The sequence below is a fragment of the Phaethon aethereus genome (genome assembly GCF_964289735.1).
Source record: "Phaethon aethereus genome assembly, chromosome: 1".
Taxonomy (NCBI): Eukaryota; Metazoa; Chordata; class Aves; order Phaethontiformes; family Phaethontidae; genus Phaethon; species Phaethon aethereus.
In genome coordinates this window covers 205,473,549-205,486,496 of record NC_138575.1, presented here as the reverse complement: position 1 = coordinate 205,486,496, position 12,948 = coordinate 205,473,549, and the positions used below count along the sequence as shown (strand labels likewise).

Below are 12,948 nucleotides of genomic sequence, written 5' to 3'. Positions count from 1 at the left end.
TGTTTGTTTGTTTTTTCCTGAAGTATCCTTCTGCACATTGAATTTACAATAGTCACAATTTATTCCTTAATTGTTTTTTTGGGAAATTAAGTTGTACATTCAAAATGAGGTGCTAAAGAGAATTGAATTTTAATTTTATTTCTTTTCCACAAAACTAAAATTACTTCTTAGCCCACACTAATGAAAGTTAGCTTTGGCTTTCCAAATTGAGGAATTCTGGCAGAAAGAACATGACAGGAGGGCCAAGGTTAAGTAATTATTATGTAGGTATTAAGAATTTGCTTTTCGAGGAGGTTTTTTGCTAACATGACCCATTTCCATTAGCTTCAGCTCTACAGATACATATATTTGTTGCAAGAATTGGAAAGTAGAAGCTGTCTTTATGTTGTCAAAAGCTTATTTGGATGTTGTCTGTGCAGTAGTTAGTTTGGAGCTCTTATTAGTTTCAAGGTCAGGAGACAATGTTAGACAATGTTTTAGAGACAGATTTGCAGATTTTGAGACTGACTTATGAAATGGTAGAAGCACATCTTAAATATTTAACATATCCCTTCAGTAACTGTAAAAAAAATAGCCTCAGCTAGATTTCCCTGACATATTTCCTTTCTAAGAGAAATTCTGAATTTTAACAAGGCAAATACTTTTATATTTCCTCACTAAAGGTGACAGGTTGCTGTTGTCCTGTCAGGTTTTCAGGAGTTTAGGACCAGGAGACTTTTGCTGCTTCTGTAGGTAGCAGTTTTCTTGCCCTGTATCGGGTTGGTGCTCTGAGTTCTAGGCATTAATGCCTGTGTTATGTGCTGTGTTGTGTTTTGATGGAAAATCCGATCTTGTAGTGCATTAAAAAATTGTTACTTGCCCAATATAGTTTTCCTGTCTGTTCATTAGAATTGTTGGGTTTTGTCTTAAATATGTAAGATCTTTTTCCCAGCAAAACCAATTTAATAAAAACATAGCAAACACTTGGAGATAGTATCTGGTACAGGTGAATGGACCATTGAAGGTCATCAGTTTTTCAGTGTGGGCCACGCTCTGCTTTTGCCACATTGCAATACATTTATTGTCCTCTTGCATCTTTTCTTGTGTAGCCTGTCGGCTGGATAGAAGGCAGCTCCTGCAGTGGCTGGTCTGGAGCTATGTGTAAGTTGATTTGTGTGTTGATAGGGAGGAAGGATGTGGGGAGACAACATGCTGAATGACTAGCAGACCATGGTCTCTTCTCTGTGGGAAGACCAAACAAAACATGTTGGGTTTTAGCTGTCAAGTGGGCCAAACAGTCATTCAGGTGCTGGCAAGCCAAACAAATGGCTTTCCAGGTTTTGTTTTTTTAAAGCATGTTCTTACATGCTTACTTTCACTGTTACATAGGAGAGATTGATTCCCAAATCTAAAACACTAATGCTTTTTCTGCCATCTTAGAAGTTTTTTGGGACTTCATTTTGAAGGGGGAAAAGAGGGAAGGATGGTGTATACACAGAAGTGGGGATGTTTGAAGTGTGAAAATCATAAGGGACATTTTTACTGCATCTGTCTGTGAGATTCATGTTCTCAGACAGGCTTCTGTGCAGTATCCCAACTTCTGTCATCGCAGGGAACTCTGTTGTTCAGTGGCTTCGTTACTGCAGTAGGATATCATGATGTGGAAGGACATAGTCCCAGAGTGTGTATGTGTCAATATCAAGGACCGTTTCCACACCAAACACCGAATTTAGAAGAGAGATCTCTCATAAGACTCTTTCAGAGAAACCATCTCAATCTGAATCAGGTTGTGCTTTCTAAGGTCACAGAGCTTCCTGAGGGAGGGAAAATTGATTAGTCAAATCAAGGAGGTGTTAGGAAGTGTGAATAGTAGTTAAATTCATGTGGAAGGTGAAGATGACTTAGGTACTGAGAATAGGCTTTTTTCCCCTTCTTTTGTCCAATATAACATTTATGTACCAAGATGAACCCAATGCACTCCCAGGTTCTACACTGGTACTGGTTTCTTAGAAATGGGAATACTCTCCCTATAATCACATTTTCACTAAAGTACCTACCCTTTCCTTCTACTGTTACCTCGATACTTTTATGGTTCACTAGCAACAATTAGCATACCATGTGGGTGGTGATGTTTTGCAGTATACCTGATTCAATGTGAAGATAGAACTGGATAACATCCCCCTTGTGCTGGAATGTCTGTCTATGCATCTCATAGCAGCACCATACATACTTGCATGCATATATATACATGCATACCAGTATATGTGTGTATGTATGTATATGCTTTTTTATATATATATATGAATATGTGTGTGTAGATATATATGTACACGCACACATTGTATATTTTATAGTGTGAGAGTTAATCTGATTTCTCTTCACTGGAGGTATGAAGTGATCCAGTTTTGACATTGGGTTGTCATCCTCCTAGCAGTGGGTTTTTACTTGTCTGTTTTCTGGGAATAGTAGAGGGTATTAAGTGGTAGACTTTCTTCAAAATACTTATTTTTAAGGAAAGGTTTAATCATCAAAGCTTTCAGTCAGTATAATCTTTCTGTATGTGTAGAAAGGTCATCTAGTACATGATTTCATAAAATGTTTGAGAGATCTGGTGGCCTGGTAGTACTACTGTAGTATAAGGCTATAGATGGTCAGGCATATATCTTATATGTGTGTGCTATGGCACTAACAACTAGGTTTTTGTTGTCTTTTTAAAGAGTAACAGAAGAAGATCTAGCTCCATTAAAACATGTTATGTTCCTAAGTGTCTGTTACCCTTAAAGAGATCTGAGCATGTTTGACTTTTTTGACTTTTTTTTTTTTTTTACAACTGTAGTTATGTCCTCACAACTCAACCACAATGGCTTTATAAAAGAAAGTCTATTTTTATGTTTATTTAGATTTTGGGGGTTTGTGGTTATTTTTAGTGTGATGCATTGTAACCTCATGAGTGTTGAAAGGAAGTAGAATTCCTGCTGTTCTGACAAAATGGAATGATTGCTTTAACTGTGTGATACGTTCTACAATGGAAAACTGATTAAAAATGCAGTTTTCATGGGGTAGTTTACCTTGTTGCTGAAATACTGTGGCTACCTAAAGCTCTGCTGGCTGTAGGCATACAACCTCTTGGAAAGAGCTTAAGCAAGTAAAAGGTATAACCATTGACATAGTCAAGTTAAGAAAGGATTTGTTATTTTATTACTGCTCATTATCTTTTTTTATTATTACTGTTCGGTTATAAATAAGTACATTTCATTAAGAATTTGGGATTCCTGAATCATCTTAGTGATTAAGACCCCATGTATTTTAAATACATTTATTTTGTCTACTCAGAAGCAAGCTAAAACTATGCGCTTGCACCCAGGTGTGATTATGCTGGTAAGTTCTTCAATGGCAAGTATATATTACAGTTGAATGTTTGGCATAGAAAGAAGATGTAAAAATATGCTGGAGTCTGAACAAAATTTGAGAGCATCTGGCATTTTTTGTACGTTTAGAACGAATGACAAAAACCATAGATCTGTTGCAGACCATACACTACCTGTATGTAAATTGATCAGATGTGATGTATCTAGTTAACGTTTTGTGACTTCTCTTCTTTTTTTTTTTTTTTTTTTTAATCCAAGCCATACCTATGTCAAAATTGCTATTTTTCCAGTGCAGTTTTGGAGGTAGAGCTATCTAATCCATTATTATTCTTTACTTTCTTTTGTTTAACATTGACTATTAGGGCAGCTTGCTTAAATATTCATCACTGCTCTTAGACCCAGTCATAGCAATGCTGTTGAAACCTTAGCAGTTTCTCTAACATTGCAAAGACTTACCTATCCTACTGCAGAGAAGGTATCAAACATTATCAAATTATGTCAGCCTTTTAATGACTTTTCCATTTTTACAATGTGGGAAATGTTGAGGTAATTCTAAGGAGGCAACTTCAAATTTTCTGACATTTTAAAGTTAATGCTGCTTCTCTGAGGTACCCCAAGATAAAACCTATCATCAATAGTTACATGACGAAAATGGATGTTTAACGTGTATATCACTGGAAGAATTGCAGGATACTGGCAGGAATTTTCCAATTCACACTAAAGCTGTGTGAGCTAACAGATTTAAAGAACATGCTTTGTTAATTTTCTATCTGGTTCTTCTAAGTTAGTCATTTATCTAGCTAATTATTTGTCTTGTGTTGTCATTTTCCAAACATCTGAACAAGGGTTAGTTGGTATTACTAAAAATTAGGACTTGGGCATCTGTTGCAGAAGAAATGTTTTCTCTGTATCAGTTGACTTTGGTTTCCTTTAGAGATAGTAAAATGTGATCAAATATGGCTTGTCTCATACACCGAAAGGATCGTCAGCCTAAGAGTCCAGGACTCAAAACATACTCATCCTATACAGTTTGTAGTTTGCAGGATTTATAGCTAGCCTGTTCCACATTATTAGTAATTGATCTGTTCATACTTCAGTTGCTCATTTTGGTAGGTAGTACATTTCATATTGTCATTTTGCCTGTTTGCCATCTGAAAGTAAATTGATATGTATTGATTACATATTTGTTCTTGAGAACTGACCTGTTCCTTTCGTGTAGTTCAAGGCAGTTAGGAATCTGTTAGCATTCTGGGATTTGGTTCTTTTGTTTTCAGGGGATTAGTTGATCAATGAGCTGGCAGTAGTAGCTTTTAGCTTTCAATTTCCATAGTTTTTGATATAGACCACAATCTAGTCTAATGTAGTTTGTATCTGACCAAAACAATTTGAAGACTGTAAAACTGGTAAAAACGGAAGTGAGGAAGGTCAGTCATCTACTTTTCTCACTCTTTTTGAGAAGGCGTGTCATGGTTTAGTAGCTGCAGGTACAACATGACAGTTACTACCTTTAAATGGTCATTGTATTACCAAAGCTGACTTATGATTGACCTGATGTTTGTAATAGTGTAAACAAAATACCAATATGAAGATTGCTGTACTAGCCCTATGGATAGTCATCTTCACTATTAATAGCATCATAATTTACGTGGATTTTAATTCTGATTGTCTTTTATCTTCCTACAAATGCAGCATGTTTGTCTTTTTTATCAGGTAGAAAAATGGCGGAAAAATTACCCTGTATTTACCTACTATTTCTAAAGCATTTTCTCAAATAAGACTAGGGGATATAGTATGTTTTCTTATTCTTCATCTCTACATCTTTTAAAAATCAATCTTTTATATCTGTTCTGAGGTTTTGCTGTTTTACAGGGAAAACACAAATCAGATTTTTGTCCTAGTCTTTACAAAAAATTAATAAAATACCCAGTTGTCATTGCAGTGGAAAAGATGGCATTATGTATTTTGAGGTAAATAGTTTGTGCAAAAAATCCAAGATGCGCACATATACGCACACATGTATATGCACACTTTTCTGTATATAGCATGTTTACTTTCCGGGTTTAATACTGTACTCTTTTCCGGTATCACTCACTATTTCTTCTCCTTACTCTTCCTGAAATTTCCAGGGTATTGTGTATTTCTAATTTAATGAAGAAACTTACCTTTTGTTGTTGTGGTTTGTTTTGGTTTGGGGTTTTTTTTTTTTTGTTATATGCATGGAAGATAATTTTTGAAATATTACTCAGATTGTATTTTTAAGGATCTAATGTGTCCTAAAGTTTATTAGCAGGGCATAATAGCTGTATATAGCTAAGAAATTGTTTGCCTTCACAGCTGTGTTAACTTACATGTCCTGTGAACTACTCTGGTTTCAAATCCGCATTATGACGCGATAGGAGTGTGAGGCTTAAGTGTCTGTAGATTAAAGAAAAATCAAGGAAAATTTATCTTGGTCTCAAGGATAAAACCTCTAGCTTCTCTTGTGAATATCAAACTAATTTAGACACCAACTGGAGGAACTGGTCAGAGACTTGCTGGGTGCCTTTCCTCCTCCATTGGCTACTGTTCCCTAAGAAACAAGTTAATGAACATTATGGGAAGGAGGCAGAGCTCTTACATATTCTAGGGAAAAAGGACTTTAAAAGTTAGGACACTGAATAGATAATGCAAATGAACATAGAGGTATGTATTTGTTAGGCAATCAAGTATTGGGACAAATTGTTGTCAGTTAACTGGATACTGTGAAAAGAAGCTATAGTATGTTTTGGTTAAATGTATTAAGAGTTTTCCAGTTGACTCTTGCTTTTCAGTAAGATGATCCAATGTAGAAACAAAAACTGCTTCCAATATTTAGAGGTGGTCATGCTCTGTAACAAACATTTTTCAAGTGTGGAGTTTAGAGTAGACTAGAAAAATGCTTTCAGAATTTTAGCTATTATGAACAAATGCAAAAAGAAAATGTGCAACGGCTTTTGTAAAGGTAAGGAAAGGAATGAACTATAAAAACATATATGAAATGAAAATACATTTTCAAGTGAGAGAGAAGGGGCGATATAATTCTGCTGAGTGTTAAAAAGAATTAAAGCTTGTTTCCCAGTTTCTCTTGAAAACAAGCTATATAAATTTTGGACAGTATATTAACTGTAAATTAGGAAATTAAGTGGCATAAGTGAGTAAGAAGTATCTGTACAAAGCATTGGAAATAGTTTTAAAGTTTACATTGCCATGAATTACCACATTCAAAATTTGTTAATTTAGCTTTTCATGAGGTTTATTGTGAAGTTATTTGGTTGATTACTGAACAGATATATGCATTTCTGAAAAGAAAAATCCTCTTTATTAAAAAACATTTTTATGATTAGGCTTCTATACTAAAGAAAAACCTTATTTTTAAAGTATTAATAGAGGGTAATTGTGAAAACAGATATTGTTAGATTTTTGACAGAATACTTCCAGTAATCAATAAGTTCAATTTCAAAGCAAGAAAACTCTCAGTCACAATGAAGCTTATTTTCATTACTCCCCTTGACCCAGGCAAGCTTGGTTTCATGTTTAATTCAAAAATCTCATCCCTACCCTCCTGCCTCCTTGTCATGTTAAGAACTTTTGTGCCAATAGTTCAGTTTTTCTGCTGAAATGCACTCTCTCAATTCCCTATAGAATCTAAATCGGCATTTTTCTCATTTCTTTTTTTTGAAACCTTTTATCCAGTATTTTCATAGATCTCCTCCTATCACAGTTTTTCTTCTCTTAGAGAAAACCAACAAACGATGAGTGGCTGAGTGGCTGTTCTGAGAGTTTTAATAGTTCATAGGGGTATATATCTTTTCCCCTTAATCATAAACCATCTGTGGAACAAGTTTCCTGATTTTCTCTGTTTCCAACTCCACTTATTTTTCAAATCTCATGTGAAAACATGTCTTATTTCTCTTATGTATTCCTAAAATCGGAAAATTGAGTTTATTCCATTTGAGTGATGAACCTTCAACTAGTTAGATGCTTGACCAATCAGATAAATGTTGTGCAATTTCCTGATGCTCACCAATTTAAATACGTAATTTACATATATAAATATTTTTTCTGAAGTGCACACATTGTGTGTTACAGGAATCTCACTTTGCCACTGAGATGGACAAGATTACTGTAAGTAGATTCTGATTCCAATAAATCCAATATAAATTGTGATTCTTCAGAAGCTCTGAATATGACTTAGAAGAAGCAATAATTGAAATGCAGTTTTGACCACTTCAGTTAAATTTTTTCACCTAGTTGTATCCCCAGCTAATTTTTCAGCTTAACATTTAAGTGCTTTTTTGAGTAACCCTGAACACTGGGAAAGGAGTGCTGGACTATATTTGCAAGGGCTCAGTACTGTGTGAAGCCACCTGTGTGGCATCTGCTCTGGAGCTTGTTAGTGTATGGATGTTTAGAAGCACAAAGAGATCAGATGTGCAGTTTTCTACAACCTGCATAGGCATATCTTTAAAAAATCCTTTTTCTTTACTGCTGTGAGTTAAATAAGAAACACTAGTACAATTGCATAAGTTTCAGTGGGTGTCTGGCCGTATCATTGATCATTGAAAACGTAAAGATAGAAAGTATTCCTGGAAGTATTTGTATTATATGTGTGCATTACAGTAAAAGCATTTATTCCTTCAGAGAACCTGTTTTTCGAGTTTTTACTGGCAGCTCATTTTTATCATGCTTCTGCAGTTCATAGATCTTTTTTAGAGAATTTTCTTAGAATTTGCTTTTAGAAAAACACTGAAGTTTGCATGCATTAAGGATTTTAGAGCATTTATGTACCAGAATTCCACCTGCATAAGTACATACATGTACACTGCAGCCAAATGTCTGTAAGAAAATTGGTATCATCTTGTAGAGGAGAAAAAAACACGGCACAGTGTAGTTACGAAGTTATGTAACAGAAGTCTGAAGGTAAAGCCAAAACCTGACTATGAGGATGTTTATCAAATTGCCATTTTTGTGGTGAATACTTGGCAAGTCTTGGGGAAGATCCTCTGAAACTTTTAAAAGTACTTTTAAGAATAATTTTATATGTCTGGTTGAAAACCCTTAAAAATACTATTTTGTCTTGCCTTTATTTCAGAGTTCCAACTTGCATTCCAGTTTCTTTTGTATCCTGTTACGTGGTCTTTGTATTTTCCTTGTAGAAAATACTATGTCTCCACAAAGATCATTAAAATACTGACACGCTTTCTTCACTTACATTTTACAGAGTAGGTTTGAGATTACCAAAAATGTTTAGTGCTTTTCCTAAACTTCTCTTAGAGAAAAATATAGGCAATAAACACAGGAGGAAAACCACTCGAAGGTCTTAGAAAGTTCTCACCAGAAGAAGGTCAGTTGTGCAGTGAAGGACCCAACTGAAAGGTGATGGATTAACTGGTACTCTTTCTTGCCCTGTGCCTCAAATGATGAAAAATGAAAAGGAGGCTGAGGGGAGACCTTACCGCTCCTCACAGCTACCCAAAAGGAGGTTGTAGCGAGGTGAGTGTAGGTCTCTTCTCCCAAGTTATAAGTGATGAGACGAGAGAAAACAGCTTCAAGTTGCACCAGGGGAGGTTTAGATTGCATATTATGGAAAATTTCTTCACTGAAAGGGTTGTCGAGCATTGGAACAGGCTGCCCAGGGAAGTGGTCGAGTCACCATCCCTGGAGGTATTTAAGATATGTAGATGTGGTGCTTACAGGCATGGTTTAGTGGTGGACTTGGCTGTGCTAGGTTTATGGTTGGACTTGATCTTAAAGGTCCTTTCCCACCTAAACAATTGTATGATTCTGTGATCATATGTGGATTATACTGTGTGTAATCCAAAATTGTATCCAAAATAGCTGTTAGCTCTAAAGTATGCATACTGGAATAATTTGGTACGAAAGCTCTTTGGTGTATTTGCAATGAAATTTAATTATTTTGTAAACTAGAACTTGCATTATTAATAAGTTGAAATGGTCACAGAAATAAGTTCAAGTGTTTGTATTATTGTTGATAGGTGAGTTTATTTCTGAAACAGCTTGCAAATGGGAGGTAATTTAGAAATGCAAATTTAAACCCAACTGAATAATTGCTGTATGGGACTTGTTCCCATTCTTTCAAAGGAAGGTTTTAAATTGTGGTATGTTTGAGACTTTTTTTTTTTCCCTCAAAGTAAAAGCAAAAAAAGGTAACATCTAAAAGAAAACTTTCTACTGCTGCTAGTTTTGTCCCCTCCTCATGCCCCAGGTCGTGAGAGACACGGGAACATTGAGGAGGGTTTAGTGAAGGGCCACCAAGGTGATGTAAAGGGTTGGGGAACTTAACCTATTGGTGGAGCTGGGTTTGCTGAGTTTGAAGAGGGGAGAGTTCTGAGGAGGGGAATCTAATCCCAGCCTATCTGAAAGGAAGCTGTAGAGAAGATGTAGGTAGCTATCTTCATGAGGGTGCACAGGGACAGGGCAAAAGGCAACAGGCTCAGGTTGCTTCAGGGGAAATTCTGTCTTGATAAAAAACCAAACAATTCTGTACCATAAGAACAGTAATTATTGCCCAGAGAAGGGGTGAAAGACTCTGCTTGACTGGGCCATGAGTAACCTAGCGTAAGGCTCTGTTTTTGAAAGAAGATTGGACCAGATGATCTCCAGAGGTCCTTTCCAACCTAAAGTTTTCTCTGATTCTGTGAATCTATCTTTCTCTGATAGTCAAGCAAATATGGAGAAATGCACTAGGCAGGCAGTGGTACTGCTATTAATTTGTGGAGAATAATTGTCCTGGCTTCTCTAATTTGATCCATTCCTCAGAGCAAAGCAACTGCACTGTATTAAGAAGGAAATGGGAGGGTTGGGCATTTCAGGAGAAAGCGGTGGCTGAGCTTTTCAGAGGAGCAATGTGATGGATGGCTGAAGTGGAGGGGAAAGTACTGTGTAAATTTGAATATAAGCATTGGGAAGAGTAGCTGAACAGTTGAAGAAACCTAGGACAAAAAAGGGGTAAGTAAGGAGTGAAAAGACAGGAGCATACGAGTTTGTTAAACTGTTTAGTATGCCAATCATATAAGTATCGCATGTATTCACCGTGTGTGATAAGATTTGGATGGTGGAAGGACTGACAATGCAGAAGGCATTGTATGTCTCTAGGTGCTGAAGGTAGTGTAGTGTGGATAGTCTTGGATAGTCTTCTCTGGTAGCGTGAATAGCCCTGGGTTATTGAAAGCAAGAGGACTCTCTGAAAGTAATGGAGGAGGAAGGGTACACCAGGACATGCTTGAATGTTTTGTGGTTTGAATCACCTGAAGAGGCTGGTGCATCACCATTGTTGTCTTAACTGCTTGAGAGAGAAGAAAGAAAAAAAATAGTGGATTGTTTGGAGCAGATGTTAACACAGTTATTTGATCGTTAAACGGGCCATATAAACTCAAAGAGATTAAAGACAATAACCTTTCTCCAGGTTGAACAAAATTTTGTTAATTGTTTCAAGGAGGTTAGATTGTCAAAGTAGATGGATATTTCATTTGCTTTGGTAATCCATCAAAACATACTTGACATTGTGGTTGCTTTTATTTTTCAGTATCATCATTTTAGCAGGGAGAAAAAAGTTAGTTCTGTCCTTAGATTGTTCTGGATCATTCCATTAGCTGACTACTGCAACTGTCAACAAAATTTCTGCCTTAAGATGTTTTCCTCACTTTAGTCTATAAATGAGATTGAGGTCGTCTCTGTGAAATGTCACTGCTGTGTCTTGTGTGATGCGTACAGTGTGTCGGATTACACTTTGTAATATGATCAGGAGATTGTCAGAAAACCTGAATGTGTGCTTTAGTGTATCATTAGTTCATTCAGATCAATTGCTGCTGCTGCCAATACCTGTTTTTATATAGTGCTTGGATATCTGTGGAAGACAACCACTTCATAGAGAAGGGTTAATACGCTTATTCCTGGTTTAAGATGGGGAATGCTAGTGTAGAGGAGGGAGACTCCTTGGTCACAGTCACTCACAGAATCAGTGGCAGAGCTAGGGTTAGAATGTGCACCTCTGTTAAGCCATTATTAAGTGAAGGGTTCTTAAAAGTAGTGTGGTATTGGGAGGGGAGACTATGTTTTGCATTAAATACAACTAATATTTTCTTTTTAATAAGAACATGGCATAAACTATGAAAAAGATTTGTCTCAATATGTGGAATTGTCTCTATCAGGATTTTTATTATCCCTAGTAAAGAAAATAGATTGCTTTCTGCCATTGTCTGTTTAGCCAGCTGTAAGCCCTTATTGGACAGATTGCATGGTATGCTAATTAATGATATAGGCTGTGGGTGATTAGCCAAGCATGTAATGAGGTCCAGTGTATTATAGAAATGCCATTGATCAATATAACCACACAGTCTGTAGTGTCGCCCGCAAAGTAAATTTAAACTAGTGGGGAAAAGTAGTGTAGCCCTTGAAGAGCTGCTGCAGTGCTGCACAGCTATGCTTACTTTTAGAGGAGGCTTAAATTTAGTCTAAGGATTTGAAGGTTTGGTGTTTTTTTTTCCCTTGATACCTTTCTCACTGTGATTATGGGCAGGAGGTAGAATAGCTTGATGAATCCTGACAAACAGCATACTGTTTGTCTTATAAAATGTTACTAGATCAAGCTGTCATATGTCAAAGACTGTATATGCTACTTTTGTAGCTGAATATAATTTTTTTCATATAAAATCAGCACTGGTTACTTTCCTTTTTAGAGAATGCTGAAAATATGTAATATGTTTATGACTTTCATTTCACATTTTTAATGCAGTAATTCTTCTATAGGAATGTTTTTTTTTTTTTATACTGTGTCCTGAACAGCCATCAGCATCACTGATTTGAGGCTATATAAATTCAGATTGTAGAGCAGAGTTGGTTCATAAATTTTTTTCTTGTGATTTTTTTCTAGAGCAATAACATGAGGTAATTAATTTGCTTATTATTACTACTCTATTAAAATTTCTGTAAATATATCTTTCTAATTTATAGGTAGTAGCTCAATTCCAAATTTCTTTCACATCATGAAGCGACAGTTTACTGAAACAGAGTGGGATGTAATCAAGTCTATGAGTAATGAATGGATGCAGCTGGATATGTTTCATCGGCACTGGGTAATAGTTTTTTCTATGTAAGGACTGCAATGCTATAACCTGCATTTGCTCTTCTGATATATTTTGTTATTATTTTCATTATGGTAAAATTGTGTACTCTTTATAGTTACACATTCATGTGGAGATAATATTTTAATGGATTTTATATTTAGTGTTTGGTTTTTTTTAATGTCAGAATAACTTTGAGAACCATAGTACAGATGACATTTCTAGGAGAATTTATGACTAGTGTTAAACACATACCCAGAACAAGGTAAATGGTTCATATCTGTATGTGCCAGTAGATAATTCTGGTTCCATGTTCACTATAATGCAGCAATTTAGGCTAGGTATTAACAACGCTGATAACTTTTTCTCTTGGTAATTGTATCAGCCTTACACTACTGTCAATGTAAGTCTTAAATTTATTTGGTCTACAGTGTCTGCTCAGAAGTAACATTTATAGAAAAGTTTGAAAACTGCTAGTATGAATAAAATACATTTATTCT

The 12,948-nt window shown here is 35.9% G+C and overlaps 1 protein-coding gene across 1 annotated transcript in view; it reads left to right on the top strand.

The window, feature by feature from the left end:
- The window catches only part of AASDHPPT (aminoadipate-semialdehyde dehydrogenase-phosphopantetheinyl transferase), a gene marked incomplete at both ends in the record, with an annotated part of 35,725 nt that overhangs the window by 8,505 nt on the left and 14,272 nt on the right, over positions 1–12,948 (top strand). The window contains one exon of the mRNA XM_082007134.1: positions 12,339–12,460. Within this exon, the coding sequence (XP_081863260.1) occupies positions 12,339–12,460 (122 nt within the window). The remainder of the gene's footprint in view (positions 1–12,338; positions 12,461–12,948) is intronic.